The sequence below is a fragment of the Salmo trutta genome, chromosome 2 (assembly GCF_901001165.1).
Source record: "Salmo trutta chromosome 2, fSalTru1.1, whole genome shotgun sequence".
NCBI lineage: Eukaryota > Metazoa > Chordata > Actinopteri > Salmoniformes > Salmonidae > Salmo > Salmo trutta.
In genome coordinates, this window is record NC_042958.1 from 58,014,120 (window position 1) to 58,036,394 (window position 22,275).

The 22,275-nt window shown below is 45.2% G+C and overlaps 1 protein-coding gene across 2 annotated transcripts in view; it reads right to left on the reverse strand.

Annotated features, from left to right (window-relative positions):
• The window catches only part of myo1d (myosin 1D), a 111,648-nt gene that overhangs the window by 4,469 nt on the left and 84,904 nt on the right, over positions 1-22,275 (reverse strand). For both annotated transcript variants that reach the window (XM_029707469.1, XM_029707478.1), the window contains exon 21: positions 21,394-21,548. In XM_029707469.1, the coding sequence (XP_029563329.1) occupies positions 21,394-21,548 (155 nt within the window). The remainder of the gene's footprint in view (positions 1-21,393; positions 21,549-22,275) is intronic.

Sequence of the window (22,275 nt, forward strand, 5' to 3'; positions counted from 1 at the left end):
CCAGGGCCAGCCAATAGGACAACAGCTCTGATGAATGCCCGGGCCTGTCTCTGGTGCTGTCACCACCTCTCTTTCTCTCCGTCCGTCTGTCTCTGTCCGTCCGTCTGTCTGTCTCTGTCCGTTCGTCTGTGTCTCAGAGGATAGCATGGTAAGCATAGCCACAGGTCAGCTATCAGCTGCAATCTGCTACTTGAAGGGCAAGCAGGGTTAAGTTTACACACACACACACACACACACACACACACACCAGTGGAGGCTCCTCAGAGGAAGAAGGGGAGGACCATCCTACTCAGTAAAAAAAAAAAATATATATATATACTTTTTGGAGAAAACTATACTAAATATATTCACATCACCAAATAACAAATAACTGATTAAACCACACTGATTAAAACACACTACAATTAAGTTATTTTATTTATAAAAAAATATATATATTTCACCTTTATTTAACCAGGTAGGCCAGTTGAGAACAAGTTCTCATTTACAACTGTGACCTGGCCAAGATAAAGCAAAGCAGTGCGACAAAAACAACACAGAGTTACACATGGGATAAACAAACGTACAGTCAATAACACAATAGAAAAATCTGTATACAGTGTGCGCAAAGGAGGTAAGGCAATAGTGGCGAAGTAATTACAATTTAGCAATTTACACTAGAGTGATACATTTGTGAATGTGTGAACAGGGCGTGTGTATGTACAGTTGAAGTCGGAAGTTTACATACACCTTAGCCAAATACATTTAAACTCAGTTTTTCACAATTCCTGACATTTAATCCTAGTAATAATTCCCTGTCTTAGGTCAGTTAGGATCACCACTTTATTTTAAGAATGTGAAATGTCAGAATAATAATAGAGCTAATGATTTATTTCAGCTTTTATTTCTTTCATCACATTCCCAGTGGGTCAGAAGTTTACATACACTCAATTAGTATTTGGTAGCGTTGCTTTTAAATTGTTTAACTTGGGTCAAACATTTTGGGTAGCCTTCCACAAGCTTCCCACAATAAGTTGGGTGAATTTTGGCCCATTCCTCCTGGCAGAGATGGTGTAATTGAGTCAGGTTTGTAGGCCTCCTTGCTCGCACACGCTTTTTCAGTTCTGCCCACACATTTTCTATAGGATTGAGGTCAGGGCTTTGTGATGGCCATTCCAATACCTTGACTTTGTTGTCCTTAAGCCAGTTTGCCACAACTTTGGAAGTTAGCTTGGGGTCATTGTCCATTTGGAAGACCCATTTGCGACCAAGCTTTAACTTCCTGACTGATGTCTTGAGATGTGGCTTCAATATATCCACATCATTTTCCTACCTCATGATGCCATCTATTTTGTGAAGGGCACCAGTCCTCCTGCAGCAAAGCACACCCACAACATGACGCTGCCACCCCCGTGCTTCACGGTTGGGATGGTGTTCTTCAGCTTGCAAGCCTCCCCCTTTTTCCTCCAAACATAACGATGGCTTTTTTATGGCGGTTTTGGAGCAGTGGCTTCTTCCTTGCTGAACGGCCTTTCGGGTTATGTTGATATAGGACACATTTTACTGTGGATATAGATACTTTTGTACCCGTTTCCTCCAGCATCTTCACAAGGTCCTCTGGGATTGATTTGCGTGGTTCCATGGTGTTTATACTTGTGTACTATTGTTGGTACAGACGAACGTGGTACCTTCATGTGTTTGGAAATTGCTCCCAAGGATGAACCAGACTTGTAGAGGTCTACAATTTTTTTTCTGAGGTCTTGGCTGATTTCTTTTGATTTTACCATGATGTCAAGCAAAGAGGCACTGAGTTTGAAGGTAGGCCTTGAAATACATCCACAGGTACACCTCCAATTGACTCAAATTATGTCAATTAGCCTATCAGAAGTTTCTAAAGCCATGACAAACTTTTCGGGAATTTTCCAAGTTGTTTAAAGGCACAGTCATGTTAACTTCTGACCCACTGGAATTGTGATACAGTGAATTATAAGCAAAATAATCTGTCTGTAAACAATTTTTGAAATAATTACTTGTGTCATGCACAAAGTAGATGTCCTAACCGACTTGCCAAAACTATAGTTTGTTAACAAGAAATTGGTGGTTGAAAAATGAGTTTTAATGACTCCAACAGAAGTGTATGTAAACTTCCAACTTCAACTGTATATGTGCAGATGAGGATGTGCAAGTAGAAATACTGGTGTGCAAAAGAGCAGAAAAACAAAAACAAATATGGGGATGGGGTAGGTAGTTGGTTGGATGGGCTATTTACAGAAGGGCTGTGTATAGCTGCAGCGATCGGTAAGCTGCTCTAACAGCTGATGCTTAAAGTTAGTGAGGGAGATATAAGTCTCCAACTTCAGTGACTCTTGCAATTTGTTCCAGTCATTGGCAGCAGAGAACTGGAAGGAAAGGGGATGACCAGTGAAATATACCTGCTGGAGCGCGTGCTACGGGTGGGTGTTGCTATGATGTCCAGTGAGCTGAGATAAGGTGGAGCTATACCTAGCAAAGACTTATAGATGACCTGGAGCCAGTGGGTTTGGCGATGAATATGTAGCGAGGACCAGCCAACGAGAGCATACAGGTCGCAGTGGCGGGTAGTATATGGAGCATTGGTGACAAAACGAATGGCACTGTGATAGAATGCATCCAATTTGCTGAGTAGAGTGTTGGAGGCTATTTTGTAAATGACATCGCTGAAGTCAAGGATAGGTAGATAGTCTTATGAGGGTATGTTTGGCAGCATGAGTGAAGGAGGCTCTGTTGCGAAATAGGAAGCCGATTCTAGATTTCTAGAGTTTGGATTGGAGATGCTTAATGTGAGTCTGGAAGGAGAGCTTACAGTCTAGCCAGACACCTAGGTATTTATAGTTGTCCACATATTCTAAGTCAGAACCGTCCAGAGTAGTGATGCTAGTCGGGCGGGCGGGTGCAGGCAGCGATCGGTTGAAGAGCATGCATTTAGTTTTACTACCATTTAAGAGCAGTTGGAGGCCACGGAAGGAGTGCTGTATGGCGTTGAAGCTCATTTGGAGGTTTGTTAACACAGTGTCCAAAGAAGGGCCAGATGTATACAGAATGGTGTCGTCTGCGTAGAGGTGGATCAAAGCATCACCCGCAGCAAGAGCAACATCATTGATATATACAGAGAAAAGAGTCGGCCTGAGAATTGAACCCTGTGGCACCCCCATAGAGACTGCCAGAGGTCCGGACAACAGGCCCTCCGATTTGACACACTGAACTCTATCTGAGAAGTAGTTAGTGAACCAGGTGAGGCAGTCATTAGAGAAACCAAGGCTGTTGAGTCTTCTGATAAGAATACAGTGATTGAGTCGAAAGCTTTGGCCAGGTCGATGAAGACAGCTACACAGTACTGTCTTTTATCGATGGCAGTTAGGATATCGTTTAGGACCTTGAGCGTGGCTGAGGTGCACCCGTGACCAGCTCGGAAACCAGATTGCGAAGCAGAGAAGGTACGGTGCGATTCAAAATGGTCGGTGATCTGTTTGTTCACTTGGCTATTGAAGACTTTAGAAAGGCAGGGCAGGATGGATATGGGTCTGTAACAGTTTGGGTCTAGAGTGTCTCCCCCTTTGAAGAGGGGGATGACCGCGGCCGCTTTCCAATCTTTAGGAATCTCAGACGATAGGAAAGAGGCTGAACAGACTAGTAATAGGGGTTGCAACAACGGCGGTGGATAATTTTAGGAAGAGAGGATCCATATTGTGTAGCCAAGCTGATTTGTAGGGATCCAGATTTTGCAGTTTTTTCAGAACATCAGCTGTCTGGATTTGAGTGAAGGAGAAGCGGGGGGGGGGGGGGGCGCTTGGGCCAGTTGCTGCGGGGGGTGCAGAGTTGGCCGGAGTTGGGGTAGACAGGTGGAAAGCATGGCCAGCTGTAGAGAAATGCTTATTGAAATTCTTGATTATCGTGGATTTAGCCCAACACTCTCTGGGGTAGAACCATGCTGTAGCCGGAGGACAGCTAGCTTCCGTCCTCCTCTGGATACATTGACTTCAATAGAAAACCTAGGAGGCACAGTAATTAAAGACAACTTCCAGAGGACGTCCTCCAACCTATCAGAGCTCTTGCAGCATGAACTGACATGTTGTCCACCCAATCAAAGGATCAGAGAATTAATCTAGTACTTAAATCATAAGCTACAGCTAGCTAGCACTGCAGTGCATAAAATGTGGCAGTTGACTCAAAGAGACAGAAAGACAATAGTTGAACAGTTTTGAACAAATTAATTTCTTCAAAAACAAAAGAGAAGCAGCGTAAAGAGAGAGATAGCTATATTTTGCATTTTTTTCTCTTTAATTTACTTAGCTAGTTAATGCAGCTAGCTAATTTAGCCTACTCAAACACCCGGCTCAAACAGAGAGGAATGCTATTTATGTTGGATATCCTTAGCCAGCTAGCTAACACTGGAACTCTCCCAAGTCAAGGTAAGCTTTAGGTTTCATGAATTTAGTGCAACCGGGGCCCGCTGGTGTAACTGCTAAACTGCTTGCTGTACACTGTACTGCGTGATTTGTCTAATAGAAATTTTTATTTTAATTTTCAACTGTTGGACTAATGATTACACCCTAAATCAGCTAGATGCAGGCAAGAGTGTGCAAGGCACTACTGAATATGCCACTGTCTTGATTACTCCAATTTGTCTCTTGACATGTGCACCGTTATAAACCTTCATTCGTAGGCTTGGTTGTAGAAACCTCATGATGAGTATAGGGAAAATTTGAGTATCATGTAATAGCCTAAACCTATCGATGTTACATTGAGCTGGGTGAATGGAATAGAGTCATCCAATATGCTGTAATAGAAATAAAACCATGCTCATAAAAAAAATACACATCCTCCCTAATCTTAAACAGCACCGACTGCCACTTACACACAGACATTGCATAGAATATGTGTATTGGGACATCTTTATATGTGGTTAATACTAAGAAACGCTTAAGAAATGTAATATCCATTGTAAAATCCCTGTGATTGTGGTAGGCGAAAATGCTACGAAAGCAAATCAGTTGACTGTTGACGTCACATCAATCCAATACTAAGTGACCAGTCTTAGTCGAGTTATCTCCCCAGGGGGACACTCAGACACCACTGCCTCTCCTACTAGAAAAACCATTATTTCCTACTCTCTTCTCTGTCTCTTCTCTGACTTATGAATCCTCGGCCCCATCTACCCCAGCCTCTCTGAGGATAAAGTGGAAGAACAGGAAGAGAAGTAGGGAATCTTCTTAGAGGTTGGGGACTGACAGGACAACCTATCTGCATCCAGGCAACACCGCTGACTCATCCTTTTAGGAGTGTTTTTGTCTCGGAGCCAAGCTCTCCTGTCTCCTGCAAAATATATGACAACTTCCCATACTTAAGAGATACAGGTAAAGTCACTCAGCAAAGCCACTGTGGCTTGCAGAAGACTCTGGGCTCAGGATTAGGTTATATACTGAGCAAAAATCTAAAAACTCAACATGCAACAATATTTATGATTTTACTGAATTACAGTTCATGTAAGGAAATCAGTCAATTGAAATGAATTCATTAGGCCCTAAACTATGGATTTCACTTGACTGGGCAGGGGCGTAGCCATGGGTGGGCATACGCCCACCCACTTGGGAGACTGTCCCACCCACCGGGGAGCAAGGCCCAGCCAATCAAAATGAGTTTTTCTCAACAAAAGGGCTTTATTACAGAAATAAATAGTCATCAGTTTTATCAGCTGTCCAGGTGGCTGGTCTCAGACGATCGCGCAGGTGAAGAAGCCGGATGTGGCGGTACTAGGCTGGCGTGGTTACACGTGGTCTGCGGTTGTGAGGCCGGTTGGACCTCCTGCCAAATTCTCTAAAACGACGTTGAAGGTGGCTTATGGTAGAGAAAAGAACATTCAATTCTCTGGCAACAGCTCTGGTGGACATTCTTGCAGTCAGCATGCCAATTGCACGCTCCCTCAACTTGAGACATCTGTGGCATTGTGTTGTGTAACAAAACTGCACATTTTATAGTGGCCTTTTATTGGCCCCAGCACAAGGTGCACCTGTGTAATGATCATGCTGTTTAATCAGCTTCTTGTTATGCCACACCTGTCAGGTGGATGGATTATCTTGGCAAAGGAGAAATGCTCACAAACAGGGATGTAAACAGATTTGTGCACAATGTTTTAGAGAAATAAGCTTTTTGTGCATATGGAACATTTCTGGGATCTTTTATTTCAGCTCATGAATCATGGGACCAACACTTCACATGTTGCGTTTATATTTTTGTTCAGCGTAAAATAATTGATATGCATAGGTTATATTTAAACCTTTTAAAAGGTTTAAATATCTCTGAGAGAATTTAAAGTCCCTTTCAAAGTGCTATGCTGGGAAATACCTATCAAGCTAACTAACGACAGAGGACTTGTGGTATGATGCAAATATGGGCAGATTACTGCAAATCTGGACAGTGCATGTGAATAGACTGTCTGTGGCAGAGACAAAGACAGACCAGATGCTCAACAAGAGTGCAGGTTCTATGCCAAGAGCAGCACGCCTGCCCCGAGGGAGGGGCTCCATAGGGTGCTGTTGATGTGGATCAGAGGGAGAGAAACCCCCACTGTTCGCCTGTCAGATCGTATTTCCCTGCTTTCCTTAACAGCAGTTCTAAAATAAAACCCGCCAACCTCCTCTGATCAATACTGTGTGTGTGTGTGTGTGTGTGTGTGTGTGTGTGTGTGCGCGCGTGAGAGTGTGTGTGCGCACGCATGTCTTCACTGACATTTTCAACCTCTCCCTGACCGAGTCTGTAATACCTACATGTTTCAAGCAGACCACCATAGTCGCTGTGCCCAAGGAAGCGAAGGTAACCTGCCTAAATGATTACCGGCCCGTAGCACTCATGTCGGTAGCCATGAAGTGCTTTGAAAGGCTGGTCATGGCTCACATCAACAGCATTCTCCCGGATACCCAAGACCCACTCCAATTCGCATACCGCCCCAACAGATCCACAGATGACGCAATCTCAAATCGCACTTCACACTGCCCTTTCTCACCTGGACAAAAGGAACACCTATGTGAGAATGCTGTTCATTGACTACAGCTCAGCGTTCAACACCATAGTGCCCTCAAAGCTCATCAATAAGCTAAGGACCCTGGGACTAAACACCTCCCTCTGCAACTGGATCCTGGACTTCCTGACAGGCCGCCCCCAGGTGGTAAGAGTAGGCAACAATACGTCTGCCACGCTGATCCTCAACACTGGGGCCCCTTCAGGGGTGTGTACTTAGTCCCCTCCTGTATTCCTGTTCACCCACGACTGCGTGGCAAAACACTACTCCAACACCATCATTAAGTTTGCTGACGACACAACAGTGGTAGGCCTGATCACCGACAACGATGAGACGGCCTATACAGTGAGGGAAAAAAGTATTTGATCCCCTGCTGATTTTGTACGTTTGCCCACTGACAAAGAAATTATCAGTCTATAATTTTAATGGTTGGTTTATTTGAACAGTGAGAGAAAGAAAAACGTCAAAAAAATCCAGAAAAACGCATGTAAAAAATGTTATAAATTGATTTGCATTTTAACGAGGGAAATAAGTATTTGACCCCCTCTGCAAAACATGACTTAGTACTTGGTGGCAAAACCCTTGTTGGCAATCACAGAGGTCAGACGTTTCTTGTAGTTGGCCACCAGGTTTGCACACATCTCAGGAGGGATTTTGTCCCACTCCTCTTTGCAGATCTTCATTAAGTCATTAAGGTTTTGAGGCTGACGTTTGGCAACTCGAACCTTCAGCTCCCTCCACAGAATTTCTATGGGATTAAGGTCTGGAGACTGGCTAGGCCACTCCAGGACCTTAATGTGCTTCTTCTTTAGCCACTCCTTCGTTGCCTTGGCCGTGTATTTTGGGTCATTGTCATGCTGGAATACCCATCCATGACCCACTTTCAATGCCCTGGCTGAGGGAAGGAGATTCTCACCCAATATTTGACGGTACATGGCCCCGTCCATCGTCCCTTTGATGCGGTGAAGTTGTCCTGTCCCCTTAGCAGAAAAACACCCCCAAAGCATGATGTTTCCACCTCCATGTTAGACGCTGGGGATGGTGTTCTTGGGGTCATAGGCAGCATTCCTCCTCCTCCAAACACGGCGAGTTGAGTTGATGCCAAAGAGCTCCATTTTGGTCTCATCTGACCACAACACTTTCACCCAGTTGTCCTCTGAATCATTCAGATGTTCATTGGCAAACTTCAGACAGGCATGTGTATGTGCTTTCTTGAGCAGGGGGACCTTGCGGGCGCTGCAGGATTTCAGTCCTTCACGGCGTAGTGTGTTACCAATTGTTTTCTTGGTGATTATGGTCCCAGCTGCCTTGAGATCATTGACAAGATCCTCCCGTGTAGTTCTGGGCTGATTCCTCACCGTTCTCATGATCATTGCAACTCCACGAGGTGAGATCTTGCATGGAGCCCCAGGCTGAGGGAGATTGACAGTTCTTTTGTGTTTCTTCCATTTGCGAATAATCGCACCGACTGTTGTCACCTTCTCACCAAGCTGCTTGGCGATGGTCTTGTAGCCCATTCCAGCCTTGTGTAGGTCTACAATCTTGTCCCTGACATCCTTGGAGAGCTCTTTGGTCTTGGCCATGGTGGAGAGTTTGGAATCTGATTGATTGATTTCTTCTGTGGACAGGTGTCTTTTATACAGGTAACAAGCTGAGATTAGGAGCACTCCCTTTAAGACTGTGCTCCTAATCTCAGCTCGTTACCTGTATAAAAGACACCTGGGAGCCAAATACTTATTTCCCTCATTAAAATGCAAATCAATTTATAACATTTTTGACATGTGTTTTTCTGGATTTTTTTGTTGTTATTCTGTCTTTCACTGTTCAAATAAACCTACTATTAAAATTATACACTGATCATTTCTTTGTCAGTGGGCAAACGTACAAAATCAGCAGGGGATCAAATACTTTTTCCCCCTCACTGTAGGGAGGTCGTCAGAGAACTGGCAGTGTGGTGCCAGGACAACAACCTCTCCCTCAATGTGAGCGAGACAAAGTGATCGTGGACTACAGGAAAAGGCGGGCCGAACAGGCCCCCATTAACATCAACGGGGCTGTAGTGGAGAGGGTCGAGAGTTTTAAGTTCCTTGGTGTTAACATCACCAACGAACTATCATGGTGCAAACACACCAAGACAGTCATGAAGAGGGCACGACAAAACCTTTTCCCCATCAGGAGACTGAAAAGATTAGGCATGGGCCCCCAGATCCTCAAAAGGTTCTACAGCTGCACCATCAAAAGCATCCTGACCAGTTGTATCACCGCCTGGTATGGCAACTGCTCCGCATCTGACCGTAAGATGCTACAGAGGGTAGTGCGAACGGCCCAGTACATCACTGGGGCCAAGCTTCCTGCCATCCAGGACCTATATAATAGGCGGTGTCAGAAGAAAGCCAATAAAATTATCAGACTCCAGTCACCCAAGTTATAGACTGTTTTCTCTGCTACCGCACGGCAAGCGGTACCGGAGCGCCAAGTCTAGGACCAAAAGGCTCCTCAACAGCTTCTATCCCCAAGCCATTAGACTGCTGAGCAATTCATAAAAATCACCACCGGACAATTTACATTGACCCCCCCCCCTCTTGTACACTGCTGCTACTTGCTGTTTGTTTGTAACCTATGCATAGTCACTTTGCCCCCACCTACATGTACAGATTACCTCAACTAGCCTGTACCCCTGCACACTGACTCGGTACCGGTGCCTCCTGTATATAGCCTCGTTACTGTTACTCTTATTGTGTTACTTTTTATTATTTATTTTAGCCTACTTGGTATATATTTTATTCTTCTTGATCTGCACTGTTGGTTAAGGGCTTGTAAAGTCTACACTTGTTGTATTCGGCGCATGTGGCAAATAAAGTTTGATTTGGGGACAGTATGCTCATGTGTTTCTGCCTATTACTATTGTCTGAAGGGGAGCGGCTGGTGGTAGGAGAGTGTCGAGACAGAACAATGGCCCACATGTATCTGATAGATAGCCAACTCCTCTCACAAATTCAACACACAAACCACGCGGCCAACCCCCAATCCAGTCTTCCACAACACGAGTATAAGGAAGGAGGGGGGAGAGAAGGAATAGAAATGGTGGATAAAAGGGTCTCTGCAGCCCTCATTTCCACCTCAACCATCCACCCTATCCCTCCCAATGGATCTGCATCCGCTCTCTCACACGTCTCCCGTGTTCCCAGCCAGCTCCATCCTAGACATCCCGCTGGAGAAGGAAAAATAAACACACCTCTTTCAGGTCGCTAATGGTTCGAGCCTGGCGGCACAGCGGGTTTGGAAATGTCCTTCAGTCACGTCACAACAGAGAGAGTGATTCATAGTTCAAGGCAGTTCCGCTGGCATCGGCAGCGCTACAGGTCAGAAAGAGATGGTTGGTGAGATGATGTTGGAGTGCTTTCAACTCCATTGTTCACTTTACAGTTGAAGGTATGAATATAGAGTCTCGATGACTCAACTGAAATCACAACAAGGTAGCCATTAGCCAATACTTCCGCTGTCTCGCCGAATTACGCCTCCTCTCAGTTTCTTCTCAGACATGTCTCTTCCAGCCTTTTCTGCCCCAAAACATCCAATGTGATATTAAACCACAGAGAAAACAACAGGAAGCAACAACAACAAAAATGGAGCTGCTCAAATTCAGGAACTCCAACCCTTCAAAACAGCCCAAAAACAATTACAATATTTAGTAAGCTGTGAGAGTGCAGATATCTTCCTCTATGTCTCTTCATCCACCATTTTTTCATGAAAAGAAGAGCGATATACTCTAAAATGGGGGAGATTACTAAGTAGGTCATTTAAAAATGTCTTAGCAGCAAAAAGTCTATTGATCAAAGACCCCTGAACGTAGAGGAGGAGAAGAGGAAGAACACAATCAATCTGAAGGAAAGAGAAAGAAAGAGCACACACACACACACACACACACACACACACACACACACACACACAGACAGAGAGAGAGAGAGAAAGCAGCCTAGCAGTGGAGCCATGCAGTGAGGCTGCCAAGGAGCGTGTTGATCAAAGCCACTGTAGCCTAGGTCAGCTAAGTGCCTAATGTATAGTAGCGGTGGAGGGAGGGGTCAAGAGGCCTTAACTATAGAGATCCTATAATGTAACTCTACACTGTTAATCATGTGAGGCGGCAGGCAGCCTAGTGGTTAGAGCGTTGGGCCAATAACCGAAAGTTTGCTAGATCGAATCCTCGAGCTGACAAGGTAAAAATCTGTCGTTCTGCCCCTGAACAAGGCAGTTAACCCACTGTTCCTAGGCCGTCATTGTAAATAAGAATTTGTTCTTAACTGACTTGCCTAGTTAAATAAAAAAAATAAAAAAATGTGTTGTGACAGTGGAGGGTCAGCTGGTCCTGAAGGACACGTGTATTGTGCCGCCGTTCGTTACAACCTTCGCTGACAATAAGGGTTTATTTAATGTGCTTCAGAGAACATGATATGAAATATGAATGCATTATAAGAGCACGATAATTGAACAGGAGGGACTACCAATACTAAAAATCCACTTCCAATTGGACTTCAACAGTTGGATTGGATCCACCACTACATGAATCGTCTCATCATGCCTACTGATGGGACTGATAACGTCAGTGTGAACAGAACACGTTTAACGCATGGCAAAGTGAGAACAGCTCTACTCCCATAAGGGTAGAGTCACTATTATTATCAAGGGTGGTACAGAGTATTCATCAGTACTCCTAGACAGACTCCTAGACAAAGACACACATCCCCTCTTCTGCTGTCATCGGTGTCGAGATCCTCTCTTTATTGTTTATTTCTATTTAGGTCAGTGAAGAACAAATTCTTATTTACAATGATGGCCTACCCCGGCCAAACCCTAACCCGGATGACGCTGGGCCAATTGTGCGCCGCCCTATGGGACTCCAAATCAGGGCCGGTTGTGATACAGCCTGGAATCGAACCAGGGTCTGTAGTGACGCCTCTAGCACTGAGATGCAGTGCTTTAGACCGCATCGCCACACGGGAACCTCCTTTAGACGATCAGCAGGGTCAATGACGGTGATACGTCCCGGAAGTGGACAAAGCAAGGGGCCACTTCCCCTGAGGGACCGTTGATAGTAGTACACACTCTACACGGACAGCTGAGTCTTCACACTGCTGGAGCCACAATGGCTTCACAACAGGAGTCTCCGTCCATCTTAAACAATCACGCCTGGCTCTTCAAATTCTACAGTTTCTCTTCTCCCCGTTCTGTTCAATAGGCCTAGCATGACACTGGTCAATGAACCAGAATCCCTCGTGTCTCTCTCGTCTTCTGAAACACCCAGTATAATCACATGGGTGGCTGGACCACTGAAGGACCATTAGGGAAATCAATATATCGATGAGGATGAGCCAAGCGGAGGGAAAGAAAAGCAAGAGGAGTGTCTTCCATGAGTTTCTTCATTACAGATGGAGCGACCGCTCCCTTTTAAAAGAGACCTGGCTCTCACTTTGTCACCCCAGCCAAAATCAATAGATCAACGAAGACGCCATTCATTCCAGCTTATCGATGCTTCACGGGTTCGAGTGACATGGGGGGAGGGGACGAGGTTGCGTTTGGAACCGAGATAATATAGTTGATCAGGCCCAAGCTGGAGGTGACAGGGAGAAAAGACGAATGGGAAGAAGCGAGGGATGAGAAGGATGAGAATGATCAGGAAAAAGAGTGGAGGGTAAAGGTCAAGCGGGGGCTACATCTCGGTATAGCGTACAAGGATCGAGAGGCTTGCAGCAAGATGGTAGAGTACATGGGTGTCTCTGTGTGAGCGTAGGTGGAAAGGCTGGAGGTATAGAGGGGAGGCCAGGGACCTTTCACTCCAGTCAGGGGAGGGGATGTCTGGGGCCGCAGCAACACTCTATGAGCATGGTAGAGGCCTGTTGACCTGCACCTCACTGCGTCTCTTACTGGTTGTTTGGTTGGCGGGCAGGCAGACAGCACTGCAGTGGTGCAGGGACCCACACAGAGGGAAACTAGGTCAGATCCCATCTCTCTCAGACACACACACACTCAGTCTACACCCCTCCCCTTCAATCACTCCACCAACCAACCGACCCCCCAGAATGATATCAAATATAAAACAGAGCAGGACTCTCTACTGTTAAGCAAAAACAGTGTGTGTGTGGTGGCTGTAGCCATGTGTAAGTGTGTTATGATGACACACACACACGTCCATCCATTTATGCAGGAGGTAGCAAAAACACAATTTTACCGTACGTTTTTGGAAGTCAAATTAGTGTTTATACGGCTGTCTATCATCGGTGCTCTGCACCGTTTTACATGACAGGAATATCATTCAATCCATCACCTGGATAATGTATAAGGATGGAGACAGATCCATTCATGGCTAAAAAAAAAGATGAGCTTTAAAAAAATAAAAATACTCTCCCTCCCTCTAGCCCCCTGTTTCTCCCTCTCCCCCTCTCTTTGTCCTTCCTACAGCTTCCGTTTACCTCTCTGACACTGTTTTTCTGCCTCTCTCCATCCTTTTCCTCTCTCCTTCTCTGTCTCTCCCTCCCTCCATCTCTCCCCCCCCCCTCCTCCAGAGGAGATGAGTTAGTTCTCAGCCAGCAGGGTTATTATTGGACTAAATATCAGACAAACATGGATTGGCTGGTCGCTATGGCAACTGCATCTGCAACACCGCACAGGGAGGGAGGGAGGGAGGGAGAGTAGGAGGGATAGAGGAAAAAAGGGGAGGAAAGCTGACAAACAAGGGGGGGCAAGAGAGGGAGGGGGAAAAGTGGGAGGGAGTGAAGGAGGGATAAAGGAGAGGGAATGGAGGGGAGCATGACTTCCTTAAGTCTGAAATGCTCCACTCAGCATAAAGGGTGACCTTGATGGTGTAGGGAGACAAAATCACCAGTTAGCAGCACACCGACTCTGTCTGTCTTAGTGTCTTTAAACATGATGATGATGATGCCATCTCAAATTACACAGGAAAGTGCAGCACGGCACATTTGTTCACGCCGAGCAGCACTTCTTCAAGGTTTGAATATTCATCACGCTTCCGTTGTACTGACACTGCAATAACAAACTTAACGGGTCGTCTTTCTCCGGAAAGGAAAACAGATTCCTCCCCGGGCAGAGAAGTAGGCGAGCAGAGAGGATTCGCCAGAGCAATCAGGGGCCTCAGACTTCTGCTACATGGCTGACAACAAGCCACAGATCTATGTTACTCCTCTCTCTCTCTCTCTCTCTCTCTCTCTCTCTCTCTCTCTCTCTCTCTCTCTCTCTCTCTCTCTCTCTCTCTCTCTCTCTCTCTCTCTCTCTCTCTCTCTCTCGCTCTCTCTCTCTCTCGCTCTCTCTCTCTCTCTCTCTCTCGCTCTCTCTCTCTCTCGCTCTCTCTCGCTCTCGCTCTCTCGCTCTCTCGCTCTCCTGTGAATGAGTCAGCAGTATGAAGCCCATAGCCTCTGTATTGATCTGATGTAGCTCGTTGGTTATGTTCTGACCTGGGGCTGAACTGAGGGCTTGAACTAATCATGTAACTACGCTGCCCTGTCAAATCTGGGCCAACCTCAATCTGTGACACACATAAAAAGGGAATGACGAGGGAGAGAGAAAGATGGGGGGAAGAGAGAGAGAAAGAACAAAAGAAGAGAACTTGAATGAAACAACAAAATGATAGAAAGACAAAGCAAACAGTTAAGTCCAATAACTGGTGTCACACAGACCTGAACAGTATAACAGTGCAGAGTGTCTCATATCTTTAGTCTGTCGAGCACCCTCTCTTCCTGTCTCTCCCTAGTGCTATTAAGCGAGTTATGCTTTCCTTTTTATTACCGGGTTAGGCTGGGCCCAGAATAACACCATTCATCTCCACAGTGGGAGAACACAGGAGAGAATTCCTGGAGAGTGAGAGAGCGAGAGAGAGAGCGAGAGCGAGAGAGAGAGGGAAAGAGAGAGAGAGGAGAGAGAGAGGGGGAAGAAAGAGAGAGAGAGGGAAGAAAGAGAGAGAGAGGGAAGAAAGAGAGAGAGAGGGAAGAAAGAGAGAGAGGGAAGAAAGAGAGAGAGCGAAGAAACAGAGGGTGAGAGAGTTGGGAGGAAAGAGTGATAGAGAAGAGAGACCGAGAAGAGAGGGCATGAAGAGCACGAGAGAGAGCGAGCGAGAGTGAAGGAAGAGACAGGGATAGAGACACACACTCATCCATCCATCGTTTGCCTTCACAAGGATCTCTCCCTCCATCCCCCGTGTCAATACTTTCTGAACTTACAGTAGTCACTGAAACAGCAAGACAACCTGGCACAGAACGCTCTTTTCTCAGAACCCAGTAGTTCAAATACAGCGCTACACAACGGCGAAACAAAGCTACATCTAGGACAGAGACAGCCGCGACAGAGTCATCTCTGTCAGGGACTAACACATCTCACAGTGGAACTTTCTCATTGGATCGGGTTCCACTGGAGCACAATGTATAGTTTAGAAACCAGAACAAAGGGAACCGTCACTATATGGGAAAGTAGTGAAGTAGGTCCGAGTCCAAATCAGACGGACATAGAGTAGATAAACATAGCTAGACGTTGGAATTTGGACGTGAAGACAGAGTTTGTGTATTGCTGGTCTTTCGCCGATTTAGCTTCTTTATAGTTCCTGAGAGAAATGAATAATTAACAAGGAGGCTATTTTTAGGACAGGCGTGAACTAGTGATCGGGTAAGCTGAATGTAATGCACATGTAATGTACACTGACTGTACGAAACATTAGGAACACCTTAATATTGAGTTGCACCCCCCCTTTTACCCTCAGAACAGCCTCAATTCGTCAGGGCATGGACTCTACAAAATGTTGAATGTGTTCCACAGGGATGCTGGCCCATGTTGACTCCAATGCTTCCCACAGTTGTGTCAAGTTGTCTGGATGAACTTTGGATGGTGGACCATTCTTGATACGTATGAGAAACTGTTGAGTGAGAAAAACCCAGCAGCGTTGCAGTTCTTGACACAAACCGGTGATCCTGGCACCTACTACCATACCCCGTTCAAAGGCACTTAAATCTTTTGTCTTGCCCATTCACCCTCTGAATGGCACACATACACAATCCATATCTCAAATTGTCTCAAGGCTTAAAAATCCTTCTTTAACCTGTCTCCTCCCTTTCATCTACCCTGATTGAAGTGGATTTAACAAGTGACATCAGTAAGGGATCATAGCTTTCACCTGGTCAGTCTATGTCATGGAATGAGCAGGTGTTCCTAATGTTTTGGACACTCAGTGTGTATCAGGGTCATATACAGTCGACTGTAATGTACTGCATGTAGGGTGGATGATGTATAAGCAGTGGTAAATCCTCCTCCTGGAAAGCTGCCGATGTGCCCTTGAGCAAGGCACTTAACCCATAATTGCTCCTGTAAGTCGCTCTGGATAGGAGCGTCTGCTGAATTACTCAAACGTAAATATAAAAACTTACTGGTTATGCATGCAGGCTTTTGATCCAGCCCTGTAGTAACACACCTGATTCTACTAAAGAGTTGTGTGTTGAGTTGTGGTGTGTTGTGTTGTGTTGTGCTGCAGTGGGGTGCATGTCAATAGAACAGAGGTCTGGGCTAAATATAGGAGAGAGAGCAGAGCAGAGCAGCTCATCACCTTAAATATTTAATCTCTCCTCTTCTGAGTTGGAGGGAGAGGGGTAGGGAGGGAAGGAGGAGAGAGGAGAGGGAGGGATGGGGGAAAGGGAGGGGGCAGGAGAGATGGAGGGGGGTAAGAGAATGAGAGTGAGAGAGGAAGAGAAACAGAGAGACAGGGAAGAGAAACAGAAAGAGAGGGAAGAGAAACAGAGAGAGAGGGAAGAGAAACAGAGAGAGGGAAGAGAAACAGAGAGAGAGAGCGAGAGAGAGAGGAAGAGAGCGAGAGAGTGAGGAAGACAGAGAGAGAGCAAGAGAGGGAAGAGAAACAGAGAGAGAGAGAGAGAGGGAAGAGAAACAGAGAGAGGGAGAGAGAGGAAGAGAAACAGAGAGAGAGGGAGGGAAGAGAGAGAGGGAAGAGAGAGAGGGAATAGAGAGAGAGAGAGAAACAGAGAGAGAGAGAGCGATGGAGAGAGAGAGGGAAGAGAAACAGAGAGAGAGAGAGCGGGAGCAGGAGAGAGGAAGAGAAATACAGAGAGGGGGGGAGAGAGAGAGGGGGAGAGAGAGAGAAAGAGAAACAGAGATAGAGAGGGAAGATAAACAGAGGGAGAGGGAAGAGAAACAAAGAGAGGAAGAGAAACAGAGAGAGAGAGCGAGAGGAGAGAGAGAGGGAAGAGAGAGGGAGAGGGAAGAGAAACATTGAGAGGGAAGAGAAAGAGAGAGAGAGGGAGAGAGGGAAGAGAAACATTGAGAGGGAAGAGAAAGAGAGAGAGAGAGAGAAGATAAACAGAGAGAGAGAGAGAGGAAGATAAACAGAGAGAGAGAGAGGAAGATAAACAGAGAGAGAGAGCGAGAGGAGAGAGAGAGGGAAGAGAGAGGGAGAGGGAAGAGAAACATTGAGAGGGAAGAGAAAGAGAGAGAAGATAAACAGAGAGAGAGAGAGAGGAAGATAAACAGAGAGAGAGAGGACGATAAACAGGGAGAGAGAGAGGAAGATAAACAGAGAGAGAGAGAGAGGAAGATAAACAGGGAGAGAGAGAGGAAGATAAACAGAGAGAGAGAGAGAGGAAGATAAACAGAGAGAGAGAGGAAGATAAACAGGGAGAGAGAGAGGAAGATAAACAGAGAGAGAGAGAGAGGAAGATAAACAGAGAGAGAGAGAGGAAGATAAACAGGGAGAGAGAGAGGAAGATAAACAGAGAGAGAGAGAGACAGGGAGGTACAAAGAAGAGGAATGAAAACAGGGGAATGACAAAAAAGGAAAAAGGGATGAGAAAGGAAAAGAGCGAGGGAGGAAGTGAGAGAGGAAGTGAGAGCACGGGGATATAATCCGTTTTCATGCAGAAGCGGCTGGACTATTTGTGAGTTTCTAGACAACTGTTGTGCGTCACAGCCGATAAGAGGGTTATGCTCTTATTCATATGTGGAGCAGAATTCGCCGCGTCTGTTTTACTCTCAACAGATTTGGCCCCGATACATTCTGAGAGGGCGCCTATCTACTCGTAAAATATGACAGCTTTGACATTTCATGAACAAACCAGTCAAGTCGCGAACTCAATCTGAAAAGTAGTCTTTTGAGGGGACAAATTCTGAACCCCCCAGTGAAATAAGCCTCCATATTGAAAGTTGGAACTCTCATACACTAACTACACAGAGAAAGAACCAGTGTTATTTGGAGTGCGCCTTAAACTTAGTGTCACTATCACTCGGCACTACACATGCTGTACATTTGGGGAATAAAAAAGCCAGCCATTGACTCTGGGTCCCTGTGTGTGATGTAAGCTCTATGGCGCTCTGATCAGTATTGTGTGGGCTGTGAACCACGCTGAAGGACAGATAAAGGTTACATCTACAGGGATGTGTAGGGCACATACATTATACACACATTATACACCGAGTACATAAAGCATTATGACCTGCTCTTCCCATGACATAGACTGATCAGGTGAATCCAGGTGAAAGCTATGATCCCTTATTGATGTCACTTGTTAAATCAACTTCAATCAGTGTATATAAAGGGGAGGTGACAGGTTAAAGAAGGATTTTTAAGCCTTGAGACATGGATTGTGTATGTGTGCCATGCAGAAGGTGAATGGGCAAGGCAAGAGATTTAAGTGCCTTTGAACGGGGTATGGTAGTAGGTGCCAGGCGCACCAGTTTGTGTCAAGAACTGCAACGCTGCTGGGTTTTTAACGCTCAACCATTCCCGTGTGTATCAATAATGGTCCACCACCTAAAGGACATCCAGCCAACTTGACACAACTGTGGGAAGCATTGGAGTCAACATGGGCCAGCATCCCTGTGGAACGCCTTCGACACCTTGTAGAGTCCATGCACCGACGAGTTGAGGCTGTTCTGAGGGCAAAAGGGGGGATGCAGCTCAATGTTAGGAAGGTGTTCCTAATGTTTGTCGTACTCAGTGTACATGGACACACACACTGAGATGTCTCGGCGTGGCCTTTTGTTCTGGCCATGTTTCATTGTGATAGATGGGCCTCTATAGGAAGCACATGGAGACCAATTAAGAGGAACCCAATGGCAGAGGGCTTTTTCTCTCTCTCTCGCTGAGAGCGCGTATACAATGAGACATGATAGCATCGGAGCAGAGGCGTGTTCAGGCACATTCCCCCACAAAATAGACCCGTTTCAGACCAGAGCAAGGATATGATAAAGTGCCTTGGCTTAATTATAATGTAGGTATTCTACAGCTGGGTAAACATGCTGCAATCATCTATCATACATTACTCAACTATCATACAAGCCCCAAAATAAAAAATAAGATGACATTAATGCTTGTACTCTTGTCCAGGACAAGTAAAAAAAATAAAAATTGTCGCACAAGAAGAATATAGATTTAAGTTGTCCGGAATGGAGAAGCAAAAAAACAAAAAAAACAATGAAAATCACACAAATCACAAGCATTGGAATAATATACAAATCAATGTGTAGGTGATATGCATATTGGCTACAGCCTCGCGTTCAAACCGATGCTGACATGAGGAAGGCGCCAGAAAACGGAGCCAAACTTTAATGAGACTTTTAATTACATAAATATAGGCTAAACGCCAGTCAGGTTTGACAAGTATAATGAAGGATAATTACCATGAACGTCTAAAAGGCTCGATTTCGTTGACGTTCTCAAGGCACGGTTGGTTCAGATCAAACGGTCAGAAGACCGGAGAGTGAAGGACGCGCCTGACGCGCACCACACATCATCCACCTTGAATCTGAGCAAAGGTGGTCAGCATATTTGAAACTATTTAAAGATATACATACTTGTTTAAAACCTGGATATTTAATGTCCTTTTATGAAGCATGTCTTACCTTGTTTCAAAGTAGCCTAGCCTAGTCAAAATACGACTAAATGTTGAGGGAATTACTTAAACACTTAATATGTCATTGAAACCAGCATTTTTCACGTTAAGATTGGTTTTCAAATCAACTTTATTTGATCGTGCAGCAGCAAAAGGCATAATCCTAGTCATATTAGTAACCCACGCTAGTTGATGCATCTTTAGATCTCCTCTCTTCATTTGTAACGGATATTTTAATCTCTGTCACATGAAACCACTCGTGCGTGCGGTGCTCTTCTGAGAGCGGTGTTTTGACGCTAATAGCATTTTGGAACATTAGTGCGTCGCCTACAGCCATGGGCACATTGTTGATCTTATAATATGAAGAAATACAACTTCATCAACATTTTAAGATAAATGGTCTGACCTGTTGCATCTACCTCATTGCTTTTTTATTTTCTTTATGTTCAGCGGTATGAATTTTGGATCTGTCGTCCCAGAACTTTTGAACCGTAGACATATTTTTAATCATCCAAGGGACAACGGGACACCTTTAATTACCAGCCCTGGAGGGAATTATTTTATAAAAGACATAAAAAGTATTTGGTTATAATTGTAATGTTGTAATATTTGATAGGCTACCTAGGGTGGCCAACCATCTTCCAGGAGAGCCTTAAAGGGGCAGTGTTGTATTTTGAGACAGCCTTGAATATGAAAAGAAGCCAACAGGCAGAGTGTAACTTACATTTTTGTCTAATTCTCTATGGTAGAAAAAAGATAGTAATGCATTTTATTTTGTAAAGGGGTTCCTTTCTTCATACAACTATTTTTTTTGGGGGGGGGGACAAGTGCCTTGAGCTTTTGGACAAGTAAAATAAATCTGTCTTCCTTGTCCAAAGGACAAGTGTAGAAAAAAGTTAAATGTCAAGCCCTGGTATATAATAGATGTACAGTACCATATCAGATGGGACAGTAGAGCAGTTCAAATCTGCTGCGTGTGCAGTTTTTCAAGGGGTGACCGAAGGGACACTGAGTAAGTAACACAGTAGGTGGGGGCTGGCCTGGACCATAATCTCCTTTCCTGTCTGCACATCTGAGAGAAAATGCACCATACAGAAGGTACTGGACTTTGCTTACAGGAGAGCACAGGAGGCTGCTGAGGGGAGGACGGCACATGTTAATGGCTGGAACGGAGTGAATGGAAAGGCATCAAACACATGGAAACCATGTATTTCATTTCGTTCCACCGATACCGCTCCAGCCATTACCACGAGCCCGTCCTTCCCAATTAAGGTGCCACCAACCTCCTGTGGAGGATAGGTTCTGTATAGCTGTACTGGTTCTATGGCTCCCTGCAGACACACGTCACAAACATACGCAGACAGACAGAAAGACGACTAGAAAGATACAGACTCACCCACTGACCGACCGACCGACCGACAGACAGAAAGGCAGACACATGCATGGCACACATAAGCACCCACTGGTTACCTTTTGAAGTGGCTGAGCAGGGTGCCCACCAGCTCTCCAATGCGACTGTCCCCGGCAGGCACCATGCCCTTTAGACAAACCACCAGGTCCCGGCTGTCCTTAGTGTGGAACACCACCAATTGATCCTTACCAGGGGACACACTGATCCCAGTCACCTGGTAGGATAGAGAGAGAAGACACACACGTAAGCACGCAGACACACACACACACACACACACACACACACAAACACCAGGGGAGTTTGAGTTAGCGCAGCTCAATGGACACAGCCATACACTAGCGGTTCTCAGACTGAATCAAAATTGCAATCCATCACCCCTCATTTGCTTAGTAAGGAAAGGGACCAGGGGTTATTCTGACATGCTCCTACATAGACTGCAACAGATAGGTAAAACCACAAGGTTCTGTGTGTAACGTCTGGCTGCTACTGTTCCTGGTGTGATTTTTTTATTTAACGGAACATAACATCTCTAAGGAACATAATGAAGATATTATACTGTTAAATAAATATGAACTGAACCGAGCAGAACTGTGTTTGTAAAATAACAAAATATGTTTGCTCAGAGAGGCTGAGAAGAATTTGGCCAAATATCTTCTTCAAGATAGAAATGTTTTCAGTTATTGATCTTGATCCCACAGGACTAATCAATTTTACATTTACATTTAAGTCATTTAGCAGACGCTCTTATCCAGAGCGACTTACAAATTCAATGACTTCTGATCGAGGTTTGTTGAACCAGCCAGTGTGGTCAGATGCCAATATTCTGCAGGTGTGTAGTTGGGCTTTACTGAGCTCTGCAAAACCCCACCAAATGTGTTAGACCTAGCCCTAACCACTATTTAATAGCATCACAGGTAAACATCGCTTAAAGGTTAGGGCTA